The 17,604-nt window shown below is 36.4% G+C and overlaps 1 protein-coding gene across 2 annotated transcripts in view; it reads right to left on the minus strand.

Moving 5' to 3' along the window:
- Positions 1 to 2,697: 2,697 nt before the first annotated feature.
- Positions 2,698 to 17,604, minus strand: part of LOC127866646 (sodium/hydrogen exchanger 9B2-like) — a 46,254-nt gene continuing 31,347 nt past the window's right edge. For both annotated transcript variants that reach the window (XM_052407350.1, XM_052407351.1), the window contains 7 exons: positions 16,669 to 16,778; positions 16,043 to 16,207; positions 8,727 to 8,835; positions 6,461 to 6,597; positions 5,937 to 6,108; positions 3,829 to 3,933; positions 2,698 to 3,496 (listed from right to left, as the gene is read on the minus strand). In XM_052407350.1, coding sequence (XP_052263310.1) covers positions 3,075 to 3,496; positions 3,829 to 3,933; positions 5,937 to 6,108; positions 6,461 to 6,597; positions 8,727 to 8,835; positions 16,043 to 16,207; positions 16,669 to 16,778 — 1,220 coding nt within the window. In that variant the 3' untranslated portion in view covers positions 2,698 to 3,074. The remainder of the gene's footprint in view (positions 3,497 to 3,828; positions 3,934 to 5,936; positions 6,109 to 6,460; positions 6,598 to 8,726; positions 8,836 to 16,042; positions 16,208 to 16,668; positions 16,779 to 17,604) is intronic.

Raw genomic sequence — 17,604 nt, forward strand, 5'->3', positions numbered from 1 at the left:
CGTCTATACGAGGTAAATGCCATGCATCGTCTTTTATTATTTTGTTTAATTGTCTAAAATCCACACAACACGAAGACTACCATCTGATTTCTTTACTGATGTTACTGGGAAAGACCAAGGAGAATTTGATGGTTCAATAATTCCTGTTTCGAGCATTTCCTTAATTGTATGTTTTATTAAAATCCCTATGTTTGATTGGTGTAGGGTAGGGCCTTAACTTTATAGATTTATGATCGCCTGTATCGATAGTCGCTTTAATAGCAGAAGTCGGAGTTAAATCTTTATTTGTCTGTGCAAACAAATCAGTATTCTTTTCCCATATCGGCTGAATTAAGTGCGCATATTTCGGATTGCAATTAAATTTAAACTGTTCGTTTTTTTTTCAAAATGCATATCGTTAGAAGATGTAACGGTGTTTACCTCAACGGACCTATCTAATTTTCCAATAATATAATCTTTTTGTAACCTGATTGTTCGCCTTCGCCCTCGATGTTCCCCATACGTCGCGACATTTTCGCCCCCTTGCTGTTTAATATTTCGTAACAACCTTAGAGCATGCTGAGGATCAATTATTTCTCCATATCTTATTCTTAACTCTAATTTAAATTCTCGTAACTTACATCTCTATTAGTGGATAAATAGGGAAGCGGACAACGACAACGAGAGTGGCCTGGTATTGTAATGCGCATGGGGGTTAGAGAGTAAGGGCAAGCGGTAAGTTTAGGGCTAGGGGTCGGGTTTGTGTTAGGGTTAGCCTTAACCCTAACTCTAACCCGACCCCTTACACTAACTCTAAACCTAACCATAACTCAGGGTTATCTCCCATATACAAGACCTCGTTCGTTGTCAGTTGTCCGCTTCCCGTATAAATATCGCTTGACAAATTCACACACCGGCCCTGTCGATGTCTGAAATATTACTTTAATTTTTCTATCATCATCTCACCTATAAATAATGAAATATCTTTCTATCTCGACTATCCAATTTTGGAACTCACTCGATTTTCCCGAAAATTTCGGCAATTGGTTTAACGAAGCCTCCGGTAAAGTCAACAAGATCTCTGCTAACTCTTGAAATGGTGTTGGTTCTGTGGCCAATTTTATATTATTCTTCAAAAAAAAACGTAACCTTATGTCTTTATCCAAAAATGTAAACCAGTGCAACCTAAAATGTGGGTATTAACCAGCTCAACCTAACATATGAGTGATTAACAATTTGGCAACTAGGCCTGAGAGCTGAGATATGAAAAGGTTCTGACCTGACTCCCTCCTCCCCCTCTCTCTCTCTCTAGAAGATCTCTAGAGACTCTCTCCTCTCTAGAGAGAGAGGAGGAGAGAGCGCTCTCGATCTCGAGCTATCACCTCCCTCCATCCCCTCCCTCCCCCGCCCTTCCCTCCCTCCCTCCCTCCCTCCCTCCCTCCCTCTCTCTCTCTCTCTCTCTCTCTCTCTCGCTCTCTCACTCTCTCTCTCTCTCTTCTCTCTCTCTCTCTCTCTCTCTCTCTCCCTCTGCCTTCGCCGCAGTCGTTGTTCCTGTCGTTGCTGCTGCTGCTGTTTCTAAAACAATCTCGATAAATGTTTGACAAATTAATCTGTGTAGTCTCTGCTTCCGTAGCGTTAAGTAATGTTCTGTAAATAGCTGGCTACAGCTTTCTGTTGTATCGTTCCTCTGTCGTTTACGTAATGTTCTGTAAAATGAATTGTACCGCTTTCTGTCGAGTTCTACTGTCGTTGATGCTGCTGTTGCCTAGCAGCAATTGCCTGCAAACTTTAGGTATCCTGGTCACGGTGCAAAAAATAAATTCCCTCATGGGGCACATTGATCTTAATCGAGTATTAAAAAGAGTTCTAGGTTCGGTTAAGTCGCGTTGTGTCATTTTTTGTTTTGACTTAAAAGTTCCACGTTCGTTAAATTACAAATAGGTTTGCAGATCAAGGAAATAAATCCTATTCTGTAATATATCAGTTTATTCGTGATAAGTTGATCGTATTGTTTTATTTCTCAGTGTAAATTTCTTATTGAATAATTAAAACAAGATACTCCAACACAAATATAATCCGTCCAACAAGTATATCGTGTCCGTCTCCAGCACTTTTCCCTAAAGCCTGTTAGTTGGGAAGTATTATTTGTGATTCGCTATCAAAGTTGCCCAATATATGAAACTTTGTCTGCTTTTCATACGAACTGGTTATATAAACGGTAATGTTCCAAAAAACTGATTACCGGTCCACCTGTTTTAGTAAGTAAACAAAACTTTCCATCACCCTGTCAAATTGGAGTACTTCTGTATACTAACCCAAATGATCAAGCAGTTCGTGACCATTTAATATCGGTTTGACCGCCAAATAACCATAGGTTCAGAGCATCCCTACATGAGTGATAGTTCGAATTGAGTTCAGTCAGCTTACTTAGACACCGAGTATTACAAGTCATATAGAAAGGGTCCGTGTAAGAAGTTTCCACAAAGGATTATTATATATAATGGAGCCCTTATAATACTTTGAATAGCGCATATTTACGAAAGCAAAACGAAATGAACTAATAAGGATCACCGGATGTTAACGAACATGAAATCCAACAAGGTCGAACAAACATCCACCTTATGTAAGTAACTATAACCAAAATAGGAACAATATGGACTATGGGGGAAACAACCGTCAGAGGTCATAAAATCATACTTTCATCAAAGCAAAACAGCATTATGTTGAAAAACAAACCAAATTTATTAAGCCCATACATAAATAAGATACAGAAATACAAAGACGAAGACAGATCATTAAACATAAATCAACGTATCAGAGATCACGACAGAGCAAGTCAGTCTGAAACTAGATTCTAGAGACACTTACCAAAAGTGAAACATTCATCTGCAAAGATCCGTGTACAACCTGGATTATGTATCCAGTTTGTAATCATATTTGTTTTTTGTGAAACTGATATTTAAGTTTCTAATGTTCCTGAGATGTAGTTTGTTCATGTTCAGTTGTATTGTCCTAGAATGGTTCCATTGTTTTGTTTAATATTGCGACGACAATCATTTATGCGTCATTATCATTCTGAAAAAACTTTGTCTAAATCAGTTCCACTTGATCTGCTCCGACTCAAAGCAATTGATATTACATCTATCGCTTGGTCCTATTCTCAATATTGTCTTGAACTGATTCTTTGCTATTATCGTGTAATGCCTCTTCAAATCAATACCATTTCCTTTGGATGCATTACTAACATCTGCAATAACAACATGTCTCTGTTTTCTATCTATAGTAGACTCCTTTCTGTTATCTTCAAATACATCGTCGTGTAATTCCACCTTTGTATCGACAACGTAATCGATAAGCTTTTCCATGTTATCCTGCTGTCGAACCTTTGTAATGGAATCAAACGCGGGATTGTCGAAACCAATGATATCGGCCTTTGACTGTCTTCGTAAGACCGATGAGAGCTCTGACTGGAACGAAGTACTAGCTAGCGAGGCATGCGAGCTACTTCTGACAGAATCTTGAAATAAAAGCATGTTATGTCTGCGTCTATTAAAAGGTATACGGCAAAACTCACCATGCTTAGAATCTTTCTTTTGGCCCATTCATTATTAATCCGATGCATATTAAGCATAAAGCCTTGTTATAAACACATAGCTATTCATCATGCACTGATTTATTTATAAACATTAATTTACAGTTAAACTAAATTTCATTTAAGCTCGAAATCTTATTTTTTATATCTCTAATTCCCGTTCAGTATATTTCATATTTGTGCTAAATGAAATAAAATGTCCTTTCAAGATACATATTGTACATAAAATTGTTAACATTCATCTAATGTTCACTTACTTTTTCCTGACGCCAAATCAACTACAACCTCTACCGCTGGAAGTGCTTCTTTCTCGATCTTCGTTTCTTTTTTCACCTCTTCTTCCTCTACTTCTCCTTGATCGCCTAGAAACAGTTTGAAATACAATTTTCGAGCATAATGCTGCCTTCGTTCACAACAAAACAAACATGTAAGAATACCATACATGAAAGTTGTGGCTCATCTTCAATAACATTAACAATAATGCAGTCCAAATCCATCCATGGATGAACAATTGCAGTTTTCCTCTTTGTTCGTCTTTAATTTACGTCTTTTTCAGACTCGCCCAACTTTGTTGGAATCAATAACGTTCAGAATAATGCAATATGAACTGTGTTATTACTTTATGCTAAAACAGGTGGTTACTGATCTTTCCGTTGGGTTTAGGCAGAAAACTATGACATTAATTAATAGGCCTGATTAGGAGCTCAACTTATCTCAAAGTTCAAACATTTTTTTGGAATTATTATATGCACTTGTGTCACAGGAATATTCACCTGACAAAAGATTTGAAGTCAAAAAAGTTCGAATTATAATAAAACAACCTCATAGATTTAGGTAATTTATATTTGAACCTCAGCGTCCTATATTTGGGACACCTAAGACATCTGGTCAGTGTTAATTATTTCAGTGATAAATATAAATTTATCTCTGTTGTGTGGCTGTGCTATCAGTCCTTTGAATCAGGTAACACCAATTTGAGATGAAACAAAAAGAGATTTTTAATGCATTCATAAGGCTGCATTTAACGACAAGGGGCAAATTTTTCTTGGACTGACAATGGCTTAAACGGAAGGTATTTATTTATGCTCAATTATACATTGATTGTATTAAAGTCAAAATTATAGATTTGTAATATTGAAATATGTGATTTTTATAATGTACACTAATGGAAATATAAGTATTTACATATTTTCCTTTGACTTTTTACTAATCAATATGATGTCCCAAATTCGGAACGCTAAGCACATATGTGTTAAAATTGAGATTTAGTATGGTCTGTAAAAATAACAAATAATAATATTTTACAACTACATTTATATACATTTATGTTATCAGGCTCACTCTAAATGATGTGTTGCATCTTCATGAAGATGATACAGACTTTCAAGAGGCTGATGTGTTCATGACTGGACCAGAAGATGCTACAAAAAGTGATAAGGATAGAGTGGATGAAGACCTCGGAGGCAATATAAACAATTTGACAGGGAACCAACTTCGTGCTGATGTGACTGTTTCTGTACGAAGTGCAACCGGATCAGTCTCAAACTAACAGACACTAACCAGTCGGACACATCGCAGGATAAAGGTAGTGATGAAGATTTTGTGTCCGATGCATCGGACACCACTATTGACTATAACGTTCAGATCCCTGTGCAACTAAACCAGAATGAGCAACGGATGCCTAACATTCCTAGAAGGGGATGAAAAACATGGTTGTGCAAAATGCATGGATCCTGTACAGGTTATCCGCCAAATATCAGAACCAACCCATGGATCTTCTAGATTTCAGGCGGGAAATATGCAAAGTTTATCTTATACGGTATTCCCAACGAGCTTTGCGTGGACGTCCGGTTGGGAGGGTCATGCACATCGCAGAGTACCGGCTGCTGTCAGGTAAGACAGGCGCGACCACTACATTGCGCCAAAATACACACAGAGAAGGTGTGCCTTTGTGGCGGAAAGTCAACCCGGATCTTCGTGAAGTGTAATGTTGGACTACATGACAGATGTTTCATAGCATTTTATCGCCAGTGATAAGTGGAGATATATATTTTACAATTCATAGACAGGTGATTGGATTGTCATAAACATGCAGAAAAACATACATTCATGCATATTTGAAAGTAAATGTGTCATTACTAAAAGATGGAATATATATGAATAATGATTGCTTATGTGTCTGGCGTGGGGCATGACTAAAATTGCATAAAACAATAATATTCAAATAGTAAATATCATTATAAAGTTGTTAAATAGCATTATTATATTGTTCCTTACAGTTTTTAATAATATTGCAAAAAAAAAATATTGTGGTCATTAATGGATTAATGTAGCAGAAAACCCAGAGTTCCGTCTAACAACATACCTTGCACGAGAAACTTGGGCCCAAACACGGCAATGCACGTCGAGCCTACGGGAGCACAGATGATGATGGCGAGGACAGAGATGGTCAGAATGTCCGTGGCGTATTTCAATTGGCTGCCGTCCGGGTCATGTGACTCTCTCACGTTATCGAGTGCGAGACCACCAAACGCCGCCTTGAAAAAGAGAAAACCAGTTGCAGGTAAGTTGGGCAAAGGTTGGAACAAAATCAAATACAGCAAGCATTATCAATAGTTTCCAGAGTGCAATTGTAGTTCATGTTGATGAAATACTTGTTTTGTTATGAGACTTGTTCATTTCAAACTTTGTTCAAATTTCGTTTTGTATGAACATTTATGTTGCCACTTTAATGACTAGACAAATAGTATTTGGTCGTTCAACTTGACTGAAAAAAGCATATTGCTCGCAAACTTGTTTAAATGAGAATTTCTGCGTGGTCGCTTGTACAGAGGCTATGATTGTTTTGGCCACAAACTACATTGGTGACGCACTGTCCACTCCACCAACCTGCACGGTGGCCTTTGCTAACCAAGTGAGCATGACAAACAACCTCTCCTTCCAGTTGAAACCCATTCCCATGGTACCGGTGATAGACACGAGACTCCTGGCAACTAGACCTATAGCTAACGTGGCGATACCTAGACCTGAAATAAAAATGAAAAATGTTTCGATATTAAAATGAAATTGATACAGTTTTGCACAATGACAATTTTCAAAACAACTGTCATATATCAAAAGCATAACATTCAAACAACGAAAATTATACTTACGACTAAAACTGTAGGTTTCTATTTGGAAAATCATCAATCGAAATCGAAAGAGAAAGTGTAGTTTGTGTACAACTTTTTATCGATAATTTGGGAAATACGTCAATCATTACCATACCTTCAAAATACTTCAGGTATGTTTAATGCCTGCGAAGAGCAGTGGTAGCACGGCTACATCCCGGACGAAGGCACACATTTTGTGTGACTAGTTTTTGCTTATTAAATATTTGTAAACTATTCCACACATTTTAGTTTTGTTAATACATACGTTTAATGTTATTTAAAAAATGTAAATTTGTAACAACTTTGAACGCGTCTCTTTACACAAACACGATTATTACAATATGCATTTGTTGTGCATTCGATACAAGGTTATCAATGTAGGTTTAAACTAAATGTTAACACATTATTATTTATTATATTTATGATAAAATGAGCACTATCAATTCACATAAAACAGCACACTAGGGATCGATATTCTAAACAGTTGCCTTTTTTTTAATTTTCTTATGATACTTATAGTAACCTCTGACCTAAATTAGTTAATTATACTAGAAATGGCGCGGCAGAGGCCGACGCGTATCCCCACGCCGCATGTTTGACCCAAGGGCGCCCCAGGGTTGATCATGGGGCCATGCATAGTTGAGATTGACTGTATTGTCATAAGAGAAGTTCAGTATCAATTAGAAGTGAATGGGTGTAAAAATAAAGAAGTTATAGTAAAAGGCAATTTTGGGAGGGTGTGGCCTATGTGGGCGGGGTGCCCCAGGGTTGGTAATGGGGCCATGCATAGTTGAGATTGACCGTATTGTCATAAGAGAGGTTCAGTATCAATTTGAAGTGAATCAGTGTATTAATGAAGAAATTATAGTAAAAGGCAATTTTGGGCGGGTGTGGTCTATGTGGGCGTGGCGCCCCAGGGTTGGCAACGGGGCCATGCATAGTTGAGTTTGACCGTTTTGTCATAAGAGAGGTTCAGTATCAATTTGAAGTGAATCAGTGTAGAAATGAAGAAGTTAATGTAAAATAACCTAAATTTTTTTTATAGTAAATGGATTTTTTTGGTGGGTGTGGCCTATGTGGGCGGGCGCCCCAGGGTTGGGATTGGGGCCATGCATAGTTGAGATTGACCCTAATGTCATAACAAAAGTTCAGTATCAATTTGAAGTGAATCCGTGTAGAAATGAAAAAATTATAGTAAATGGAAATTTTTGGTGGGTGTGGCCTATGTGGGCGGGGCGCCCCAGGGTTGGGAATGGGGCCATGCATGGTTGAGATTGACCGTATTGTCATAGGTGAGGTCCAGTATCAATTTGAAGTGAATCGGTGTAGAAATAAAGAAGTAAATGTAAAATAACCTAAAAAAATGAGTGATAATTTCTGACGCGGCCCCACCCCAACCCCTATAACTTTTGACCCAGGGGTCAGATCAAAATTCCAAATAGTGCACCGTCGCACATATGCTCATAGCTACCATGTGTGTAAATTTCAAGGTTCTAGTGCTTTTAGTGTAGGAGGAGATAGTGGCCAGGACGGACGGACGGACAGACGGACGGACAGACGGACGGACGGACGGACGGACGGCGGAGATCACCACAATATCCCCACCTTTTTTTCAAAAAGCGTGGGGATAATAACCTGACTCTGCCACGTTTAATAACGTTCATATTACGATCAATTTGGTGCTAAACGAGTAATTTATTATCCTCGATTATAAATAATAAACTGTCCATTAATTGAGCCGCGATCTTGTCCTTATGCATGCGTGTAGTGTCACCTCAACTTGACCTGCGCAGTCCGCACAGGAAAATCATGGAGGAAACTTCCCGCTATTAGGGAATTTTTCGTTTAAATGAGGTCTATTTAAAACGGAAATCCAGTCTAGGCAAAAGGTTTCGTCCCTGATTAGCATTTCGGACTGCAAAGGCTAATCTGGGACGACACTTTACGAACATGCATTAAGCGCACTTTAACAGAACGCGCCCCAAATATTAAAGTATCCGTACCTACTGTCTCGGACTTGATGTTCGCGATGTTCACCGCGGCGCCGATCAGGCCGAACAGGAAGTGCTGGATGATCATCCAAGTCAAGGCCATCACACCGGCAATCGCGTCCTCAAGAAAACAATGTACAATTTTCTGCGTGTGTTACATATGTATTTATTACCTCTACGCCGATATTTATAAAGGTAATTAAACTGATTTCGTGCGAATGCATATGCAAAATAAATCATATTTAAATGTACCAAATATTTATCTCCAGAGTATCAATCATTATATATTCAACGATTTTAACAGCGTACACGTGTTGACAAAAATATAACTCTCAAAGTAAGGTCTAGTCCAGAACAATATGTTACATTTCAACACATGCTTGATTGCTTACGGTAGTTCACAATATCTTATTTTAAAAATCGATTCCCATGTGTTGTTTCTTCCAGTTTTCATATGAAATCTGGAACAGAATTATGTTAGTACTTGGTATTTTTGCATAAACGCCGGTATTTTCCGTACAATCACCGATTAAGCAGGAGTTACGTAAGATTTTAACACAACATATGGATTGTTGTTTCTGCAAATATAGTGTGCGTTACATGTATTCTGCGAAGCACAACGTTTTGGAAATAAGAATTGGTACGTTATTCGGGACATTGTAATGTAAATATATGTTCTTGCACGGCTTCTATCAAAATCGTTTCATACGAGTATTTAATATAATATGCACTAATAAAAACACGATACAATCTACAATGACACTAACATATGTACTCAAAACTGAAACGTTATTGAACTTTATTTTTATTTTGTAAGGTACTATGAAATACTGATGATGGTCGCATAGTTAAGATAAAACTGTAAACACTAGTTACACTTATTTTGCGATATCCCATCCGTTGTGATTCGGAACGCCAACATCACAGATTGCACATTTAAATATTAGTCGTTCAATATCGGAAGCGATATTAAAACAGTTAGTCGGTTTTTCATAAAGATTTTATTTATAAAGATTTTAGAATGTGTACTCATATGCTCTAACATGCGAAGTCTATGCAGGGCAACTTTTAATATTTATAAAATTAATAAGATCCCTGAGCGTTCAATAATTTAATTAATTCTTTATACAATTATATTATACTTATTTTTAAAGTATTATACAAAATGCACTTATAGCTGTGTTTGTCAGAATACTAGCCAGTATGATCGATTACAATGCCATCATATTAAATATTGTATTTTAATCAATGAATCCGACGTTATTATTTGTATTTATTTGTTATTTTTATTATAGTCACATCAATGTACACAGTTTAACATTACATACATATCACAAATTAAAATACAGTACATTGCCAATCTAAAAGATTTACAAAAGACTAAAATTACATGACATACTTATTAATCTCAATAATGCATAGTGTTCCATAGGTTTTACTCCGTATACATATGATACAGGTAAAATCTAAAATATCCTTGTTAATCGTGTAGTTAAAAGCTGCCTTTAAATGGGTTGTTCAAACACTGAATTTGAATAATGAGGCTAGTGCCTTACATTCTCACTCAAAATGGGTGTAAAATATTGAAACGTGTTTGATCAGATCATAACACAGTTTGATTAACAAGGTAACTTTAGACAAGAGCTAAAACAAGTGCATCAGTAAAACAATTTAAAATTTACACTAAAACACTAGGCATAAATGTAAGCAGATACAATACTACAAGTTAATTTACAAAACTAAAAAGGAAGTCAATAATTATCATTGACTAAGAGGTAATTTTCTTTGATTTAGGACATTATAGAAGGTTTTGGCACTCAATATTGCAATGTCTGCATTAGATAATATATAAATCCAACTTTATCAACATCAGATAAATTATCAAAATCATTATTAATTCTAGTTGCAGATTGCAGAAGTTCTACTCTTAATGAGTTATAAAGAGGACAGTGTTATAATACATGAACCTCATCCTCAACAGTATTCTTACAGCGGAAACAGAGTCTTTGCTCTAATTGTAACCCATTATATCTTCCAAGTTCAATACATATTTGTGCTGTTCCACTTCTAAATTTTGCAAGCGCACGTCTATAAGATCTATTATAAACAATTCTAACATACTGTTCTGTTTCAAAATTAGTTTTTAAAAGTTTTGTTTGCGCGGAGTTTATTACCGCCAGTGCCAGTTCGAGACGAATCACGATTTACTTCACTTTTCCAGTTTCCAACATAGTCATCATACATTTTGAAAGCATATTTCTAAGTTCAAATTATTATGCATAAGGTATATAAACATTACAAAATCTGTCTAAATTATACTGTCTGAACTTCTGACAAATCTTAAAATTCCAAATTTTGCATCTAGTGTTTGACAATCCATTAGCCCATTTGAAAATGATCTTATTAAGTCTATTGGTTTCCGTAAAAGTATATCTACACCAACAAGTAAATACAGTTTTACTTAATGAAATAGAAACCGGTTTCCAACCAAAATCACCAGAAACGGCTGCATTTGGAGTGTATCTTCCAACATTAAAAAAGTACCGAGCAGCCCTATTTTGCACTGCATTTATACTTGAATAGTTATCTTGACCCCAAGTGGCCGAAGCATATGTAATAACAGGTAAAACAGTAGCGTCATACAATTTTGTAAAAGCCACATACGGGATACCTCCAAATGCTTTCGTTTTTGCAATCAACATTCCAAAGGCTCTATGAGCAGATTGTGATATAGTTATAGCAGTTATTGAATAGTCTATATGCTGGGTTAAAACTAGTCCCAGGTACTTATACTGTGTAACATAGTTCAATGGTACATCACCAATCTTAACCACATATTTTGATTGAATAACAGATTGATTTAACAATATTTGATTTGAGAGGATTTACACTCTTACCATTACATATACACCAAGAATTAAGAGTGTTTAACATGTTTTGTAAGTCTGTTTTAGAGTCGGCTATCAATACAATATCATCTGCATAAAGCAAGATTGGGACATTTTCACCGTCAATATCCACCACTCTACACGTTTCTTTCAATTGCAGTGCTAGGTCATTGATATACAGGTTAAATAGTAACGGTGACAGTGAACAACCCTGCTTCAAGCCCACATTTACAGTGAACCAATCAGTATGAAAGTTGTTAAGTTTCACAGAGAACATAGCATTATGGTATATTAACTTGACAGCTTTTATAAGTTTTTCATGAAATCCAAGTTTAGACATATTGTTGTAAAGCAATTTTCTGTGAGCAGAGTCAAAAGCGTTTTTAAATTCAATAAAGGCACAAAATGTTGACAATTTACGCTTTTACCTAGTATCAATAATGCTAGTTAGAGAGTGTATATGATCTACAGGACTTCTATTCTTTCTAAAGCCATTCTGACCTTCATACAAAATATCATTTTTACTGCACCACATATCTAGTCTTAATTTAGACGAGAACAATAATTCGTATAAACATCAGGTGTGATGGCAATTCCTCGGTACAATAACGGATCTTTTGGATCACTCGTAGAACATTTTGGAATTGGACGTATGAAAGTTTTATTCCATAACATTGGTAACTTTCCAGTTTGGAAACACTTATTGAATAATGTATGCAAAAATGATATAATATTTTCATGTTTTAAGACTTGCCCAGGAATTTCATCAACACCAGCAGCTCTATTTCTTTTAATATCTACTACAGCTCTTCTTACGCCAAGCAAGCTAAAATCTTCTACAATACTACTATCTTCAACATCCGGTTCTATTGTCAAATTAACATCAACAGGTACATCATCAATATTAAAATCATAAAACGAGTTCTATGAAGACGAAAAATAATTTTTCCATTTACTAAATACTGCTTCTTCAGCACGCAAAATTTCTCCACGAGTGTTAACAATATCCATAGGTATATCATTATTTCTATTATCTCGTATACCAGCCCTTCCTATAGACTTCCAAAAATCATTCGAATTGCTCTTAGCTGGAGTTAATAATTATACCCCCACAAACGAAGTTTAGGGGGGTATATAGCAGTGAACTTGTCGCTCGGTCGGTCGGTCGGTCGGTCGGTCCGTATTAAGTGTCCGGTCTCTAATTAAAGTAGTTTTCATCTGATCTTCACCAAACTTGGGCAGAAGTTGTATCTACATGGTGTCTAGGCCAAGTTCGAACATGGGCCTTGCCGGATCAAAACCTAGGTCACGGGGTCACTTAGTGTCTTAAACATTCAGCATGTTGTCCGCTCTCTAATTTAAGTAGTTTTCATCCGATCTTCACCAAACATGGTCAGAAGTTGTATCTACATGATGTCTAGGCCAAGTTAGAACATGGGCCTTTCTGGGTCAAAAACAAGGTCACGGGGTCACTTAGTGCGTTTTAAACATTCAGCATGTTGTCCGCTCTCTAATTCAAGTAGTTTTCATCCGATCTTCACCAAACTTGGTCAGAAGTTGAACCTAGATGTTCTTAAGGCCACGTTCGAACATGGGCCTTGCCGGGTCAAAACCTAGGTCACGGGGTCACTAAGTGCGTTTTTTAACATTCAGCATTGTGTCCTCTCTCTTATTCAAGTAGTTTTATTTATCTAGATGATCTGAAGGCCAAGTTCGAACATGGGCCATGCCAGATCTAGGTCACAGGGTCACGTTTTACACATTTAGCATGGTTTCCGCTCTCTATTTCAAGTAGTTTAAATCCGATCTTCACCACACTTGATCAGAAGTTGTAACTAGATGATGTGTAGGTCAAGTTTGAACATGGGCCATGACGGGTCAAAAACTAGGTCATGGGGTCACTTAGTGTGTTTTTAACCTCACCATATTGTCCGATCTCTAATTCATGTAGTTTTTATCCAATCTTCACCAAACTTGGTCAGAAGTAGTATCTTGATAATGTCTAGGGCAAGTTTCAATATGGGTCATGCCGGGTCAAAAACAAGGTCACTGGGTCACTCAGTGCGTTTTAAACATCACAATGTTGTCCGATCTCTAATTCAAGTAGTTTTCATCAATCTTCACCAAACTTGGTCAGAAGTTGTATCTAGATGATGTCTAGGTCAAGTTTGAATATGGGTCATACCGGGTCAAAAACTAGGTCTCGGGGTACCTTAGTGCGCTTAAACCTTACCATGTTGTCCGCTCTCTAATTCAAGTAGTTTCCATCCAATCCTCACCAAACTTGGTCACAAGTTTTATCTAAATGATCTCTAGGACAAGTTCTTCTTGTACAGACAACCAGTACGACCTTTTTCTATCTTTGACCATTCGATCAAAATGTTTACGTTTACTTACAAAAGAGTGTAAAAATCTTGCCTTTAAAGAAGTGTTGCATTTACGCCATTGCTTCTATGCTTTACACATTTCATTTCACAATTCTTGTAATTCTAAATTCCACCATGGTTTTTTAATTCGTCTTCGTTTATTAGACAAACCAAATTCTACAATCATATTTTTGCAGGGTATATTTTCTTGCATCTATTTATTCAAGACATTATAAAATTCAGTATAAATGGAATCTAAATTACACTGTTTTCTATAAGAGGTATCTAAATTTTCTAATGACTCCAAAACCTCATTATCGTTAATATTATTACAAAAAGTATTTGTGATATTACCAACATCATATTAAAAAAAAAAAATCTTTAAAACAGGAGGTTTATTCACATACACATTGGAAGAATAGTTTATATTTTCTAATTGACATATATTATTACTGCTAGATAAAATAGAGTGTCTGGAACAATTCTTGCCTCAATTCCATCATTTACATTGTAAAGATCTGTCGGTCTAGTTACCGAACAAGCCGATTTAAGCTGTTAGAAAGTTTTGACACGAGTGTTATCAAGTCTCTCATGGGCGAAGCCATTGTTGTAGAAAGTGATCCATTCACATCGAATATATCCTTCGAATTACACTCATTGTTGTCATTAGCGGAGACTTAGTGAATAAATAGTTCATATATCATAAATGACAGCTTCTACGTTGCGAAACAAGCCGATTTATGCAGTAAGAAAGTTTTGAATCGAGACTCTCATGGGAGCGGCCTGTGTTGAATGTTGAAACACGAACGACAACTCTGTTAGGAGAATGTTATCAATGAAAATCAACGAGCAATCTCCTACGCAGTGGCGAATGCCTAAGGGAAATAACTGAAAAATCGAGTTATCTCAATCGGACTGGCTTGGTCTTTTACATAGGTCGCCATTGTGAAGATTTTTTTGATTGTTATCATACCTTAGACGATGCTGTTCCAGCATCGTCAAAAATTAGAGTACAACTCTAGGTGTTCGTAAGGAACAACAGGGTAATCAACCACTGATAATCCACGTGTGGAGACAAAAGTACAATCATTTGATACATAATTACGACCATTCAGTACACAACAATTACTGGATATTTAAAACTTGATAAAATATTCCCTTAACAGGTTTTTACTATAATCAAAAACATTTCTTTCCTTTACATCATCAATCCCTTCTATGAAGTCAGACATATCAGCAATGCGGCTGTTAAAATTTCCGCATATTACAAATATACCTAGGTGTTGAAATTCGTATATATTTGTTAGCAGATGGTCAAAGAATTCTTGAGCATTTACATATCTACTTGAACCTTGTGGTGGTAAGTAAACCGAACAGACATTATAAACAGTGTTCAGTCTTTTATCTTTAAAAGATAACCAGATAATACCTTCATAAGAATCTTCCAAAATAGAAATGGTATAATTCAACAATATTTTTTTCTTTACTTAAATATAGACTCCCCCTGAGCCTGATAATAAGAACTGTATGAATAAAATTAACCCTGCTTTGGTTTTTAGGATAAGATGACGTTAAAACAAGAACTACTAAATGTGTTTCATTCTTTATGGATGGGGAATATCCGCCAGTACATGCATGTTGTTGAATGACATTCTTTTTTTAACACAGAACATGCATGCCGGTACAATATGGAATGTCCGCCAGTCTAATCATGCTGCTACATGACAACTGTACGTTGCTTAACGACAACTCCATGTTGACATATTACAATTGCATTTTGGTATATATGGCAAATGCTTTTTGTATTGTGCTATTCGTTACCAACATTCTGTTTATGCATTCCGACTTTACACTAGTAATTACACTTTAAAAGTCACCTCTTCTATGATCAATATAGAATGCACGACTTATTTTAGTTTTGGGTTGTTCCTTTAGGCTTATAAAACGCTAAAGACATGTAATACGAATGTAATTAAATGGTTTGTAAACCAGATTGCAAAGCAAAATGTTAGTAGGTCAACTCACCACCGTAATGTGACCGAAATGCTGCTGAAAACTGTAACTAAAATCCTACCTTTTCCCCTGGTTCTCGTCCTTGGCGCCACTTGTAGGACGCAATTGTGGCGGTGGTGAGGCAGCCGATAGGTCCTGCGCTCTTAAGGCCGATCTCCGAGCTCCCGAATAGCACGATCAGTCCAGCGCTTAGCAACATCACATAGCGAAAGAATACACGTTTAGGCTGCAATAATCGAAATCCATATGTTAGAAAATGTACAATAGTAAAAGGATGGTTAAGATGGAATACCCAGCTAAAACGAAAGGTGCGGCTTGTTAAGGGGTCATTGAACGAAGTGAACAGTACTGGTCTTGGGAGAGATATTTATATCATCGTAACTATCATTCGGATGCGAATGGACCAATAATACAACCTGTCAATGAATCAATCCGTAATTGAGGAATAGCACATAATATATACCGTTGAATCATTAGTTTGAGGAGAAAAGGTAACGTGAACACAATATTATTGGTTAAGAATGATATAACGATTTTAAATGCTGTCAGATTACGTTTACGTTTACATTCAAACTCTCGGTGTTATAATGGGAGATAATCCAGGAGTATCCATTACAGCACGTAAAGATATTTCTTTTTTGAACCGGATTGTTATATTTCTTCAAACCTTATTTAGCTAGCACTTACACCGTCCCCGGAAGGGATGTACCAGAGGAACATTCCGGCCACGAATCCATACGCTATACCCGCGACGATGCCTAGAGGCCCCTTCGCAATCGTAAGAGCCGGATTGTCCCCTGAAAAAGGACCGTCAAAATATCTTCAAACGTGAGGGGGTATAACAATTTGTTTTGGTTTGTTCATGGTATTCGATTCAAATAATTGAACTAACGCGTTTCCTCTACTTATTAAAATATAATATATTGTGTGTCATGCATTATGTCATGTTTATGACATGAATCGCAATTATACGCATCTTAATCATGTAAACAAAAAATAAGTTTAAGAGTTGACACGGGTTACATTTTTCGAATTCTTATCGCAAGCCATTTTTGGAGAAAAATTACGTCCTCAATGTAAGATGACGTCAAGTTAATAACCGAAATTTGGACGTTTTAGAAACCGTCAGCATGTTTGCGAAAATAGTTTTTTATATTTTTAAATAAATGATCGTTGTCTTTTTAAATAAAGAATTAAGATACGTTGTTGCCTTGTTTGATCGTATAAAGTATTTATAGTACACATGCGTCTCTTAATAAAACCGCAACCCAAGGAATTAAATATATCGTTCATTTTCATAGAAATGTCATCAATAAGATATTTTCGCTTTGTCGCTAATGACCTGAGTTTTTTTTAATGCAAACAGGAATCTAGAAAGGGCATTTTTAGCATATGTAGCTTTTTTTTGCCCCTATAAGAAGAAGAACATGTGTCGAAGAATGCGAAATAAGCCAGATATTTAATTCTGAAATCGAAAATGGCTGTACAGTCTAATTCGCCAGCATGTAAATCATGCATGTACGATGTGAATCTAAATTTAGTTTAACGTTTCATTTTAAATTCCTGCAACGATATCTATTCATACGACACACCACTCTGGATCCAATCGGTTTTTAATGCATA

Source organism: Dreissena polymorpha, chromosome 2 (assembly GCF_020536995.1).
Source record: "Dreissena polymorpha isolate Duluth1 chromosome 2, UMN_Dpol_1.0, whole genome shotgun sequence".
Classification (NCBI taxonomy): domain Eukaryota; kingdom Metazoa; phylum Mollusca; class Bivalvia; order Myida; family Dreissenidae; genus Dreissena; species Dreissena polymorpha.